General features: G+C 37.3%; 1 protein-coding gene across 5 annotated transcripts; it reads right to left on the reverse strand.

Annotated features, from left to right (window-relative positions):
• Window positions 1-841: 841 nt before the first annotated feature.
• On the reverse strand, window positions 842-10,574 carry lad1 (ladinin). 5 transcript variants are annotated; one of them, XM_062052116.1, is made up of 13 exons: window positions 10,499-10,574; window positions 9,636-9,815; window positions 9,179-9,356; window positions 8,287-8,360; window positions 5,177-5,315; window positions 4,947-5,039; window positions 4,552-4,595; window positions 4,432-4,474; window positions 3,734-3,777; window positions 3,579-3,645; window positions 3,379-3,507; window positions 3,209-3,298; window positions 842-1,386 (listed from the first exon to the last, which is right to left on the reverse strand). In XM_062052116.1, exons 1-13 carry the CDS (start codon window positions 10,534-10,536, stop codon window positions 1,300-1,302), a joined length of 1,206 nt encoding a protein of 401 aa, XP_061908100.1. In that variant the 5' UTR covers window positions 10,537-10,574; the 3' UTR covers window positions 842-1,299. The 5 variants fall into 5 exon arrangements, with proteins under 5 accessions (XP_061908100.1, XP_061908099.1, XP_061908098.1 ...); XM_062052115.1 differs by having other exon boundaries at window positions 3,209-3,301; XM_062052114.1 differs by having other exon boundaries at window positions 4,426-4,474.
• Between the last annotated feature and the right edge of the window lie 2,121 nt (window positions 10,575-12,695).

Below are 12,695 nucleotides of genomic sequence, written 5' to 3' on the forward strand. Positions count from 1 at the left end.
CGGATGGAAAAGCTTAACAAGCCGCATGCATCCCCTGGGCCTTAACTTGCCCAGGTCTGGTATATACAGTAGTACATTATCGTCATGTTAGCATATTGGGGTTTTTTTTCAACTTGCACAGCTTTTTTGTTTTGACATCAGTGACAATGACTTTTCTTACCTTCCACCTCCCTGTGAAAGTCAAAGCAAACATATCAGTTATGAAGTGCATCTGTCAAAGGCATGCTGCGCATGAGTAAAGTGATGATGAAAATACTTACTCCTCATGCTCCTCCACCACCTCCTCGTTGTCCGACATGACGGCAACCTTTAACACCAACACACTCCCTCAGTTCTTTTACAGAAAACCTTCATTTTCTCACAATTTCCAGTGCAACCTCTGCAAGCCAAGTTGCTGCAAAACCTACCTGTGAATGACAGCGAGGTCTCAGTGGTAAAAGACGCAAACTGAGTGGTTGTCCTGAAGGCTGCACAACCTTTTGTTGCGTTATTAATAACTTTGAAGATAAATGCCACTTGCATTATCAGCCTTCCCCTCAGAAGTCAGCCTTCTATGGCATGGCAGGCACAGAACTGCAATCTAAATGCTGATATAACACGTCTAAAATTAAACACTCATTTTTTTTGCATTTTAACTGTAATTAACAACCAGGTGATATTTGTTGCCATTGTGTTTTACAATTGCCTATTAAAAACATACAAAAATAGACTTGACAAATGATTAAAATTCCGATAGATAGATATATAGTACTTTATTGATTCCTTCAGGAGAGTTCCCTCAGGATAAAAGTTTGAGTGATTCTCAAGTGACATTTGTTGTAATAAACATGTTTTATTCCAAGTTGTGACTTTCCCATGAAGGCATTTAGAACACAATATTTCACAAGAGTAGAGCTTTCATTAAAAAAACAAACCAAAACAAAACAGTCTTAACAATTTTTTTTTAAAGTGCTTCACATGCAATGGTCTTTTCGTTAAGGCAAACAAGATGTATATTTTCCCAACACTGTTTAATGTTAAACAATATTGTCACATCCCATCAAAGAGTGATTGCAGCAACTACATTTCAAATGAGTTCATTATGTTTTAGTTTCAAATATTTCACAATTTGGTTACAGTGGCAGGGAAGATTAAAAAAAAGACAAAAATGTTCAGGAAATAAATGTTTCTGTCTTATGCTATTTTCCTACTTTTTCCCTATAAATAAAACCATGAACAAAGTGATGTGTAACTTCTTTCTTTTCCTTTTTTCAACCAAATGAAGAAGATGATCTTGAAATACTTTCACATATAGATGTTTCACGGTTTGGACTTTGTGACGTCACTGTCATGGCTTCTGTCCTCAAATAAACTCCTCTTGCTGGTGATGTCCACATGTTTTAAGTCCTGCAGACAGAACATTGAAAGGCTTTTATTGTAGAAATCTCATAGAAAAATAGAGAACTTTTATTTTAAAGAAGAGGTGATGGAATTTAGATTTGAATTGCATGTGTGGGACACATAACTACAATTAAAATCGAAACGGTTTAAGTCCTACTCTGACAACATTATATAAATCCAGTCCCAAACACAGGTCAGTAATATTTACAATAATAAAAATATAATTCTGTTCAGATTTAATTATATTTCAGTATCTTTTTTATTTGTTTAACCTCTCAATAGCAGCAACAGTGTAAAGAGTAAACATGTAATAGATAACATAAAATAAGAAAGCCTACAAAAGAAACGTATAATAATAATTATTAAGACAGGAAGTCATATTGAGCATTGTCCCTGTGCCCCTTCTCATCTTCCCTTTGTTCTGGCCCTTTCTGTGCAGATGGTCTCTGTTGGTTGACTCGTCCAGCTTATAGTCCAACCACAGCCTGAGGTACTTTCCTCAAGTCTATAACCGACTCCTTTTGTTTTTACAGTGTTGAGCTGGTATGACAAAATCCTTCACAAGACTCTTGTATTCATCCTTCCTGTCATACCTTTTGATGACCGTGTTATCTGCACACCTCTGAATGTGCCACAGCTCATACTTGTCGCAGAAGTCTGAGGTGAAGAGGGTGAAGAGGAGGACAGTATACCTTGAGGAACTTTGGAATCATTTGTTGGTTCCGAAAGGATCCAGTTTATGTTCAACATGCACATGACTTCTTTATACTTTATTTTCCTCCTTTTTCTTGAAGATGGTATTGTTAATTGAAATATACACATTATGTAAGGAACACAATTCCTTATTCTTGGGTTAGTATTTTTTTTTTTTTTTTAAATAAAGAAATACAATCATGTGTGCTTATGGACTGTATCCCTGCAGACTGTATTGATCTATATTGGTATATAATGTATATATTTTGTTTTTTATGTTGATTTAATAAAATAAAAAATAAAAAATAATAAAAATTGTTATTTATTTTTTTTAATTTCTTGTGCGGCCCGGTACCAATCGGTCCGCGGACCGGTACCGGGCAGCGGCCCGGTGGTTGGGGACCACTGGTTTAAAGGAAGACATGAAACTGCTACAGGAAAATACCAAAAAAAGAGAAAAAGCCACCAAAATAGGAGCGCAAGACAAGAACTAAAACACTACACACGGGAAAACAGCAAAAAACTCAAAATAAGTCACGGCGTGATGTGACAGGTCGTGACAGTACACCTACTTTGAGACAAGAGCTATAGTGATGCATGTTTGGTTATGGTTTGAAGTCATATCCAACAATTGCGACAACGACTTTTTTACTTTCAACTGAGTTTCGTTTTTTTTAATGATTTCTGCTGGCGGTGTGCCTCTGGAGTTTTTCAACGCAAAAAATGTGCCTTGGCTCAAAAATGGTTGAAAAACACTGCTAATTAATTATTACTGTATTAATAATAGTATTAAACAATTGCAATGCAGGAAAAAAATAAATCCAAAATCGTGATTCTTATTTATAACAATTTTGAAACAATTAAAAATGTTTAAGAACAGATGTTTTAAAAAAAAATTCCTAGGCCATCTCCAAATGTCACCCCAAGGATCGAGATCGAATCAAATTGTGAGTTGTTGTAAGATTCACATCCCTATTAAATAAGAATAATAAATCCAATATCTGTTGGATTCTCTGTATTTGAGTGAGTCTGACTAAGGAGCCCTGATATCAACTGAAGCAGCAGTGCCTCCTAGCTGCTACAGGTGTCTTTCCATGCACAGGTGCAGCCAACATGCTCTATCACCTGATCTTACCGTGGGACTAGAGGAACATCCAGTTTGGTTGGTGCTGTCGAGCCAACGGTTGATCCTGCTCGAAATACCTGACGCGAAGCCTCGAAATTCCTGCTACGATCCAAGGATAGACGTACATGAATATGCATTTGCCCCGAGCGTCAATACGGAGAGTAGCTTTCTGACCTTACGTGTTTGGAAGGGCTTGTTGGTTTCACTGCCTGCTGCTCCTTCTCAAAGAGGCTTCTCTTCCTGGACACCTCGTCCAGCAGGTAGAAGGTTCTCTGGTTCACATCTGGAGATCGAGGAGTTCCTGATTTCTGTGCATGCCAGGATTGAAAAAAAATAAATATTTGAATGACATTATTGTACAATTTGTGTGAGTTCAGACCTGTGCAGCCTGGGCCAGCATCTCCATCTTCTCCTGGATGGACCTGGATGAGACTCTCTGCACAGAGCTGCACAAGTCGTAAGGAAACAAACACATTCTCCTGAGTCAACTGTAGCACTAGAATGTGTACAAATGGTTTGATGAAATATACTCACTTCCTCTGGAAAGGTGATGATTTTTGCTCATTGACCGCTGGATTCTGATTCAAACCAAAAGAGATTAAACTTTGCACAAAATAGTTTTAGTGCTAAATTAGTCAGACTGACATGTTTTGGAAGTAGAATTGTCTCACATCAACTTATAAACGCATATCAATATCATATTAATATATATGCATATATTAATAAATATACAAATACAAATACAAATGTGATATACAAATAAATAAATCATTTGTATAAATAAACGCGTATTTGTAAATATATTTTTAAGATTTGAAAATATATACAAATAAAATGTATAAATATAAAAATGTGGCATACAAATAAATCAAGAATTTGTATAAATAAACGTGTATTTGTAAATATATTTTTGAGATTTTAATATAAATATGCTTGATTTTGTATTTGTATTTGTATTGAATTTGCATATGTGGATCGCTTTTTTGCTTTTGTGTCGATGAGACATTCCTACCACAAAACAGATGCACAAATAAATGTGACCTACACACTCCCCTGAACAACCAGCAGAGAGCACTGCCGTCAATAAAGTTTGTCTAAGTCTAAGTCTAAAAAAATTATAATTCATAGGCATTGATGGGGGTCATGAATCAAACGATTTCTAAATAATCAATTGACAAGTAGATACAAATCCCACATTGTGTACTTTTACATTACATTGCACTGACTTTTACCGTGTTGGTTTCAAACTTCTTTGATGCAATCCTGACACTTGAACTAAAACAGAATACAAACTGGGTAAGTCAACTTTTCACAAACACATAATTAGGGACACACATTCCAGTCATACAGACCTTCTCTGCAGTGGCGAAGTCTCCTCCTCTTTCTTCCTCAACATCTGCAGGGACCAAGCACTGTCACTGAGTACTCATACAATTTTGTCTATGAGTGTCTGTCTTAAACCAGGGGTGTCTAAAGTGTGGATTGGGGGCCTTTTTAGGTCTTCAGTTCACTTTTTGTTGGCCTGCAGCATATTGTCGATATAAAATACAACTAAATAAAGCAACAGTAAAACTGTAAGAAAAAAGTTGTACATTAATATAATGACAAAAAGCTTAATATAATATAGATCTCACTATCAAAATGGCCCCCACATGCTTTGTTTTTCCGCATGTGGCACTTGGTGGAAAAAGTTTGGACACTCCCGTTTTAAGGCAATGCATGTTCCATTGCTGTGTAATGTCTTTACCCTGAATGATATGGTCCTGGAGCTCTTTCTGACGAACACAGGTGTGACTGCCTGTTCAGCGCTGTTGTTAATTGAAGAGCTGAGATCACTGGTCTGAGATAGAGCAAAATAAGAGACTGTAATAGAATACAATCGTGCAATGAATACTTTGGACACTAGAGGGTAATGTTGCTACACAGTATGTCAGGACTAATTGTGTGTACATACAGTATGTCTGCAGTACTTCCTACCTGGAAAACCTCTCCATGTCCATTGGAAGTGGGACTCTGACAGGCTGAGACCAAGAGGTCTGTGGGTGACCCGGGGTCTGTCAGAGAGAGGGAGCTCTTGGGAGAAGTGGGGCTCTTGTCGATTGAGATGGAGACAGAACTGCAACATTAGAAGCATAAATAGTAATGACTGCAAATTGTTTGTTGCTTCTCTTAGACTGGTTTTGGATGTGTGCATGCATGTATGTGTTAGCAAGACAAGGTGAGTGACAGCTGTAAACATCAATAATGACTATTGGGCTGGCAAAAATGGATAATACATAAACTCAGTAATTGTGAAAAATATAGACAGTTTTAAAACACATGTGTTCTGTGAAACCACTAATGGTAAGATGTCTTTTAATGTTCTCATTCATCCGGGTCATTGTCATCTCAGGGCATTCCACCGATCGCAACTGGACTAGATCTGACCAATCTAAGTCTATGAGCAAGAACTGATGAAGCCTACTCGGATGAGTGGCGAAATGTCTTCCAAGACAAACCAAACAGTCTAGTTGCGATGGATTGAATGCCCTGAGATTGAAATGGTAATGGTAACATAAACTAGCCAATGGCGTTCCTGTTATATTTTTCTGGTTAGAAAAATGTAACTGTGAGGAAGTTGCAAACAGCCCCTTTAAGTGTTGTACATGCATGCTAATGTTCTAACTTACATTGTTCCCTAAGGTTATATTTCTCCTGTTATGGTGAGAAGAAGTGTTGTACATTATTGGGTAGCAGGTTAAAGTTTGCTTTGTACATAATTTTAGCTATTTGCAAATACACCAAATTATTGAATTTCAATATTTTGTTTCAATAAATACAATGTTTGAATGTTCTCTAAAACCAACATTATGTATTAGTCTAACTGCAGCAGAACATTTTAGATTGTTGGTCCAGTATATATTTTTTCTTTATTCATTATTGAAGTATTTCTTGCCACCTCATGTTGTATATTTTATAAGAGATTTCCAGTTCATTTTATCATCTTTTATTATGTGATTTATTTTACCCTGTCAATGTCGACGTCGTTCAATTATATTTGTGTTTGATCTCCTCTTCTACTGTTACCAAATAGCATTATTTTTGTTTTTCTGATAGTCAAGGATAGTCTGTTTTGTCAAACCATCTCTTTAATTTGTTCATTTCGTCTGTTATTTTTTGTATCAGCTTGTGTGTATTCTCTCCTGAACAAAACACAGTTGTGTCATCTACAAATAATAATACTTGTTTAGGTCCTTTTAACTTTACAAATGTCATTTAAATAGAGATTAAACAAATTTGGTCCCAATATTGATCCCTGGAGTACGCCGCAAGATATATTTAGCATTGTAGACATGTGTTTGCCTCCCTTCACATATTAGTTCTTGTTGGTTAAGGAGCTTCTTACCCAGTTTAGGACCAAACCTCTGATGCCAAACAATAAATACTGCAGCTGCACGGTTTATTGAAGTGGTAATTTTCTCCGTTGTTTCGATTAATGTTTGCCTTATTCCATTCCTCAAGCATTTCAATGTCTGACTCAGGTGTTCTATAGATTCAACTAACCAATACTTATTGTTTTTTTCAAGACATAATTTAATGGTTATACACTTTAAACCGCTAATAATAGCAAATTACATGTTTTTACCACTTTGTGATCATGTACACCGCCACTACTACTCCCTCTTATTGTTTCCTTTGATGTAGTTTAGCTCGTACTGTTTCATCATTTCATGTTTCTGAGATGACCGTCACTTTGAAGGCTACATTGAATTTTTCATAAAAAGCTTGATGTCGTAGTTTGCATACAAGCTTCTGCTGTTGAAATGAATAATTGACAGGTTTTTTTTGTCGGATTTAATATTGCTATTATGTTGTCCCTGAGCAATCTTTTGTGTTGCTTCATGTGAATGAGCATTAATAAAAGTGCTCTTCAATCCAGGTCTTCTTGATCAGTGATCCTTTGGAACGTAGTAGTGTTCAATTTGCTACTTGTGTCCCCCATTATTGTTTTTGTCGAAGTGTTGTGGTCTTTAATATTCATCCAAATCCTTGATGTCTTTGACAACAAGTACTCTTGCTTCTGGTCCTCCATTGAACTTGATGTAGATTTTGCAGTTGGTGCTTCAAGTGCCCTAAAATGTACCCGTGCTTGCTTGGCAATGTCACATGTGTACCCTTCTGCTTCTTTCCCTGTTTTACCAGTGCGATTTGAATATCCTGTTGTTGAACTTAAAGATAATGTTCCTTCCATACAGTGGAATGCACGCGTTGATGGTGTTAATATCGACATCAACATTGTTTGCTTACAGAAAGGTACCCACTTGTTGCTCCGTTGAAGCAACATCCATTTCATCTGGTTCTCCTCAGTTGTCAACAGTCCTGGTGTAAGATCTGGGTATGATAGGCAGCCCTGTCACGATCACATTATCCATGTAGTCTGGTCCATCTAGTCCAGGGGTAGGGAACCTATGGCTCTAGAGCCAAATGTGGCTCTTTTGATGACTGCATCTGGCTCTCAGATAAATCTTTGCTGACATTGCTTAACACGATAAGTAATGAATAATTTTGCTGGTAATCACAGTGTTAAAATATGCATTTTAATCCATCCATCCGTTTTTTACTGCACCTGATCAAGAAGTCGCATTAATGGTAAGAAGTATTTTATTTATTATTGGCTCGCTTCAGAATAACAATAACAGAATAAGAGACTCATTATACTCTAAAATGTTGGTCTTACTTAAAAATGCACGCATTTAGTTGTATTAAGTGTTAAAAAATATTATATGGCTCTCACCGAAATACATTTGAAAATATTTGGCTTTCATGGCTCTCTCAGCCAAAAAGGTTCCCGACCCCTGATCTAGTCTATGATATTCCTCAGATCGGTGTTGCCTTGGTGCATTGCTGTTTGTTCCTCTCTAAGATTCTTCACTTCATCTCTGAGATTCTTTATTCTGTCCCTTTTCAAGTTATTATTCTGTGTGGTTGTAGACTTTCTATATATGATTGTAGATGTTTCATATCTAATTTCCTAGTTGCATGTTTTTCTAATTTCTTTTCAGACTTTCTTTTAAAAATAATAGGAAGAACAGATATTTCATGTGAACCTGATAAACTTGGGAGTTGGGGTGGATGGCGACCTTGACACTGGGTCATTCCCCGATGGTTCTCCATTTTCCTGCTAATAAAATAGAAACACAAACAAAAGACCATGATCAACACAAGCATAAAGTTTTTTGTACCACCCGATACACACCTTGCATTACACAACATCGTAGAGGCACGGCTTCGTTTTCAGATAACTGGAAATAAAAATCAATTGCAAGTGTATCGAAGGTTCCTGATACTGGTCTTATCAATTTTATAGAAGATGGTCACTTGATTTACACTAACAGACTTTACGTAATATAATAAAGATAGCCCATGTGCAAGGATTGTTTATCTTTGTAGGTTTGGTGTGAAAGAACATCTTAAGAACCCTGACCCAAACCCCATAAAACGGTTGGGTGAACTATACCAGAGATCCTATGGCCCAATGGCCACAAGCAAAGAGGTATAGCTCCATAAAGGATGGCTACATGTTTCGATACTTTTGCACATACAGTGTTTGCATGTGTGTGTGTGTGTGTGTGAGAGAACATGGGTCACTTTGTGTGACATTAAGACACTCAATGCAAAAAAATCAGCTCCCATGCCTGAGTTGTTGTGTAGATGATTAACATGACTCTGTGTGGGGTAACAACACACTGAGGTTACACACTGCAGGTTGGCATTACATGGTGTTTCTTCTAAACACACACAAATATACTGTTGCACCTATTGGGAATAGCATTAAATGCACATGCATGGTGACAATAAAGCTTTAATAGCCTTGACACTTGCATTTTAAGGGTATTTGCAATATATTAATTAAATATACAGTACAGATAGTCCTAATTGGAGCATTACAATCTCCTAACTACACCCTAATGTTATCTTAAAATGATAAAGAAGCCTCACCTCTCTGTTTGTGACTTTTGCGCTCCTTTTACCGCTGAAGTTTTTAGGGACGTAAGGAGTCGCCTCTTCATTCTCTTCAACCCTCCTCTGATGCCGCAGGGTCTCCACTTGCCTCACCCTCTGCTTTTCATCACGAACACGCAGCATTTCCATGAAGTCCACTTGCATCTGCTCGGCACTAGAAAATAAACAAAACATTTACATGTGTTATTCAGCTCTATGTTTTTAATGGATTCCACTCAAAAAGGCTCAGCTCGAGTTCTATAAAAAGTCTTCGCTGCCTTTGTGGACATCTTTGACAGCAATGCTTTCCAAGCAGTTTGAAAGGTTTACAAAGGACACATCTCCGCAAGTCAAATAGTATAAAATCCCCAGTTGTCTCTGCTCCAAGGTTTCCTATGGTATCTTTGCATGCCAGATGAATTCCAATAGTCTTTGGCAAGAATTTCAATCCAACCTGCTGGAGCTTGGAGCTGTTTCAGGTAGGGAGTCTGCAACATGGTTGGTAGTGGGCTGGTCTGTGGGTGCTGGACTGATGTCCTCCTCCAGGTCACAAGTGCTGCTGGAGCTTTTCACCCTCCTCCTCCTCTCTCTCTCTGCCTCCTCCTCGTCCTCCATTGTCCACTGACGTGCCAAACTGAGGACGGACATGTGATCTTGTAAAACAGGCTCATATCAATGATGACATAATGGCGTCAACGATAAACTTATTGTCGTTGTTGAAATAGGAAATAATTGATAAAGCAAAGCTGCTTTGCTCGGTGGGCAAGGTGTAAGCAAGATTTCAATCCAATATTGAAAGCAAACGCCTGCAGACTGCTATAGTGCAGCGGGGGTTGAGGTTCTCTCCTCATTTCATAGAAGAATACACAAAGAATTACTCTGACAAAACCACGGTGCATAAGAGTGAATGTAAGTTAGTTAGCTGAGATTGCTGTTGATATTTCAAGACTATTACCTCAAATGAAAAGTATCACATTAAATAAATAAATGATAAATACCTGTATAGCGCTTTTCTACCTTCAAGGTACTCAAAGCGCTTTGACAGTATTTCCACATTCACCCATTCACACACACATTCACACACTGATGGTGGGAGCTGCCATGCAAGGCAGCTAACCAGCAACCATCAGGAGCAAGGGTGAAGTGTCTTGCCCAAGGACACAACGGACGTGACTAGGATGGTAGAAGGTGGGGATTGAACCCCAGTAACCAGCAACCCTCCGATTGCCGGCACAGCCACTCTACCAACTTCGCCACGCCGCCCCAACAATTCCATTGTTGTTTTTAAATGCCATCTTTTAGAAATGAAAGTTTTACCTGGACAATGCAGACCAGTTTCTCCGACTGACCGACATGCTGGATGAAAAATGCGTTAGCAGCTTACTCGACTCAGGACAGGCGAACGACTGACAGGCTCTCAGGAGCGTAGTCCACCTTTACCCTATTCACTGAGGCGTCACATGAAGCGCCACAAAGGTAAACTACCCACCTGAAGGAGAGAGAGAAGGAGAGAGAGACTTAGAGACTATGAGCATAGTGGTTCAGCCCTTTTTTCCCCAGACCTGAGACATAATTAAACAACTGAATGGTACAAGGAAATATAGAAATTGTTGTAATACTTATAAGATAGTCTGTAGTCAAAATAGATACATTGAAATGTTCTCAACTGTACAAGTTAAGCATAATTTTGTTGTAGCAGGGGCTGGGGCAACGAGTAGAAATCGATCCCAAGCAAACTTTACGAAAGTCAGCTATGTGAACCACTACAGAACCCAAACCTAACAATTTGCTAAGGCTCTGTCTTGTTGCTGACATCAAAAACTGCATATCTAGTCGCTGTCATGTCAGCTTTTTTTACTTGCTTGAATTTATGACGGATGTTTTAGAGCAAACTGCTCACCTTAACTTTTTTTTAGGAAATTGATGAAAACATCAAATCAGATTTAACACTGTTCAATGTCATTTGAAATACCTTAAAATTAAGATTCACATGTATACCATACTGTGTGTGCTTCTCTTCTGAACTTTATGTCACACAAGTTCAGTTTTCTATTGTTGGCTAACTAAACTACACTCACACACCCACACACGCATGCACGCACGCACGCGCACACGCACGCACACATGCACACACACACGCACACACACACACACACACTCACACACACACACACAAACACACGCACACAAATTCTTGTATTTGTTACCTTCTTGAGACCTCTGAAAAACGCCTTCCTCTTTAGGACCACCCTTTCAAGATATATAAAGATTTGTATTTACAACATTAATAATATATACATACTATGCAAATATGAAAAAATTAGTTGGAATTTTACAAGAAAAAGGTCACGATTTCACAAGAATAACTTACAATTTATTTATTTATTTATAATAAAAGTCGTAATTTTACACAACGCCAGTAAACATTTTACAAGAAAAACTGAACATTTGTGCAATGTTATGATAAAAGTTGAACATTTACTCAATAACAGTCGCAATTTTACAAGAAAAGCTTAACATTTTGGCAATTTTATTAAAACGGTGGTAATTTTACTCGACAAAAGTAACACTTTTATAAGAAAACTTTAAAATGTTGGCAATATTATTATAATAATCTGAATTTTACTTGGCAAAATTGTGACAAAAGTCATAATTTTCCTCAAAAAATTTCACTATTTTACAAGAACAACAAACAAATTGCAATATTGTGATATAAGTCAGAATTTTATATGACAAATATCACCATTTTGCATTAAAAAGTAATAATTTTACATAAAAAAGTAATAATTTTATCAGAAAATATTGCAATATTACAGAAACAGAAACAATATGAGAAATTGTTTCCAATTTTATAAGAAAAAAGTCGACACATTGTGAGAAAAAGACTTTTAGTTTTTTTAATTTATTTTTGGTATTCGTTGTTTGTAATTGGTTTTTAATCTTCATTATTTACTTCAAGTTAATACAGTTTGTCTCTATAAACATACATACAGATTGTTTTTTAAATTAATTGTGGCCAATTAACACTTGTTATTACATATGTTGGCCAGAGGGGGAGCACTTCAAATTTTACACACACCTGTTATTTCATATGTTAACCAGAGGGTAGCACTTTTAAAACCAACACACAGTCAACTTGAAAAATCCCTCCTTTTTGGGACCACCCTCATTTTGATAGATTTCACCACCAGGGGTGCAAATGAGACATTCTCTATTAGATGCAATGGTTTTCCATATTGGAACCATGATTTCGGTCCTAACTTGTTCACCGGTCCTCATATGGAAGGTACTTTTCCTTGTTGATGTCTCAAGAAGGGTAGAAATACAAAAACACACACACACACACACACGCACGCACACACACACACACACACACACACACACACACACACACACACACACACACACACACACACACACACACACACACACACACACACACACACACACACACACACACACACACACACACACATATATATATATACAGGTTATATAAGTTTTTATGTATTGA

Source organism: Entelurus aequoreus, linkage group LG07 (assembly GCF_033978785.1).
Source record: "Entelurus aequoreus isolate RoL-2023_Sb linkage group LG07, RoL_Eaeq_v1.1, whole genome shotgun sequence".
NCBI lineage: Eukaryota > Metazoa > Chordata > Actinopteri > Syngnathiformes > Syngnathidae > Entelurus > Entelurus aequoreus.

Bases quoted from the DNA above. Each gene is read 5' to 3' on its own strand.
- lad1 (XM_062052113.1), bottom strand. From the start codon at position 10,536: ATGTCGGTCAGTCGGAGAAACTGGTCTGCATTGTCCAG. The intron at 5,040-5,176 runs GTAGGAAGTACT...GCTCTATCTCAG, and splicing joins GACATGGAGAGGTTTTCCAG to ACCAGTGATCTCAGCTCTTC. The intron at 4,475-4,551 runs GTCTGTATGACT...ATTCTGTTTTAG, and splicing joins ACTTCGCCACTGCAGAGAAG to TTCAAGTGTCAGGATTGCAT.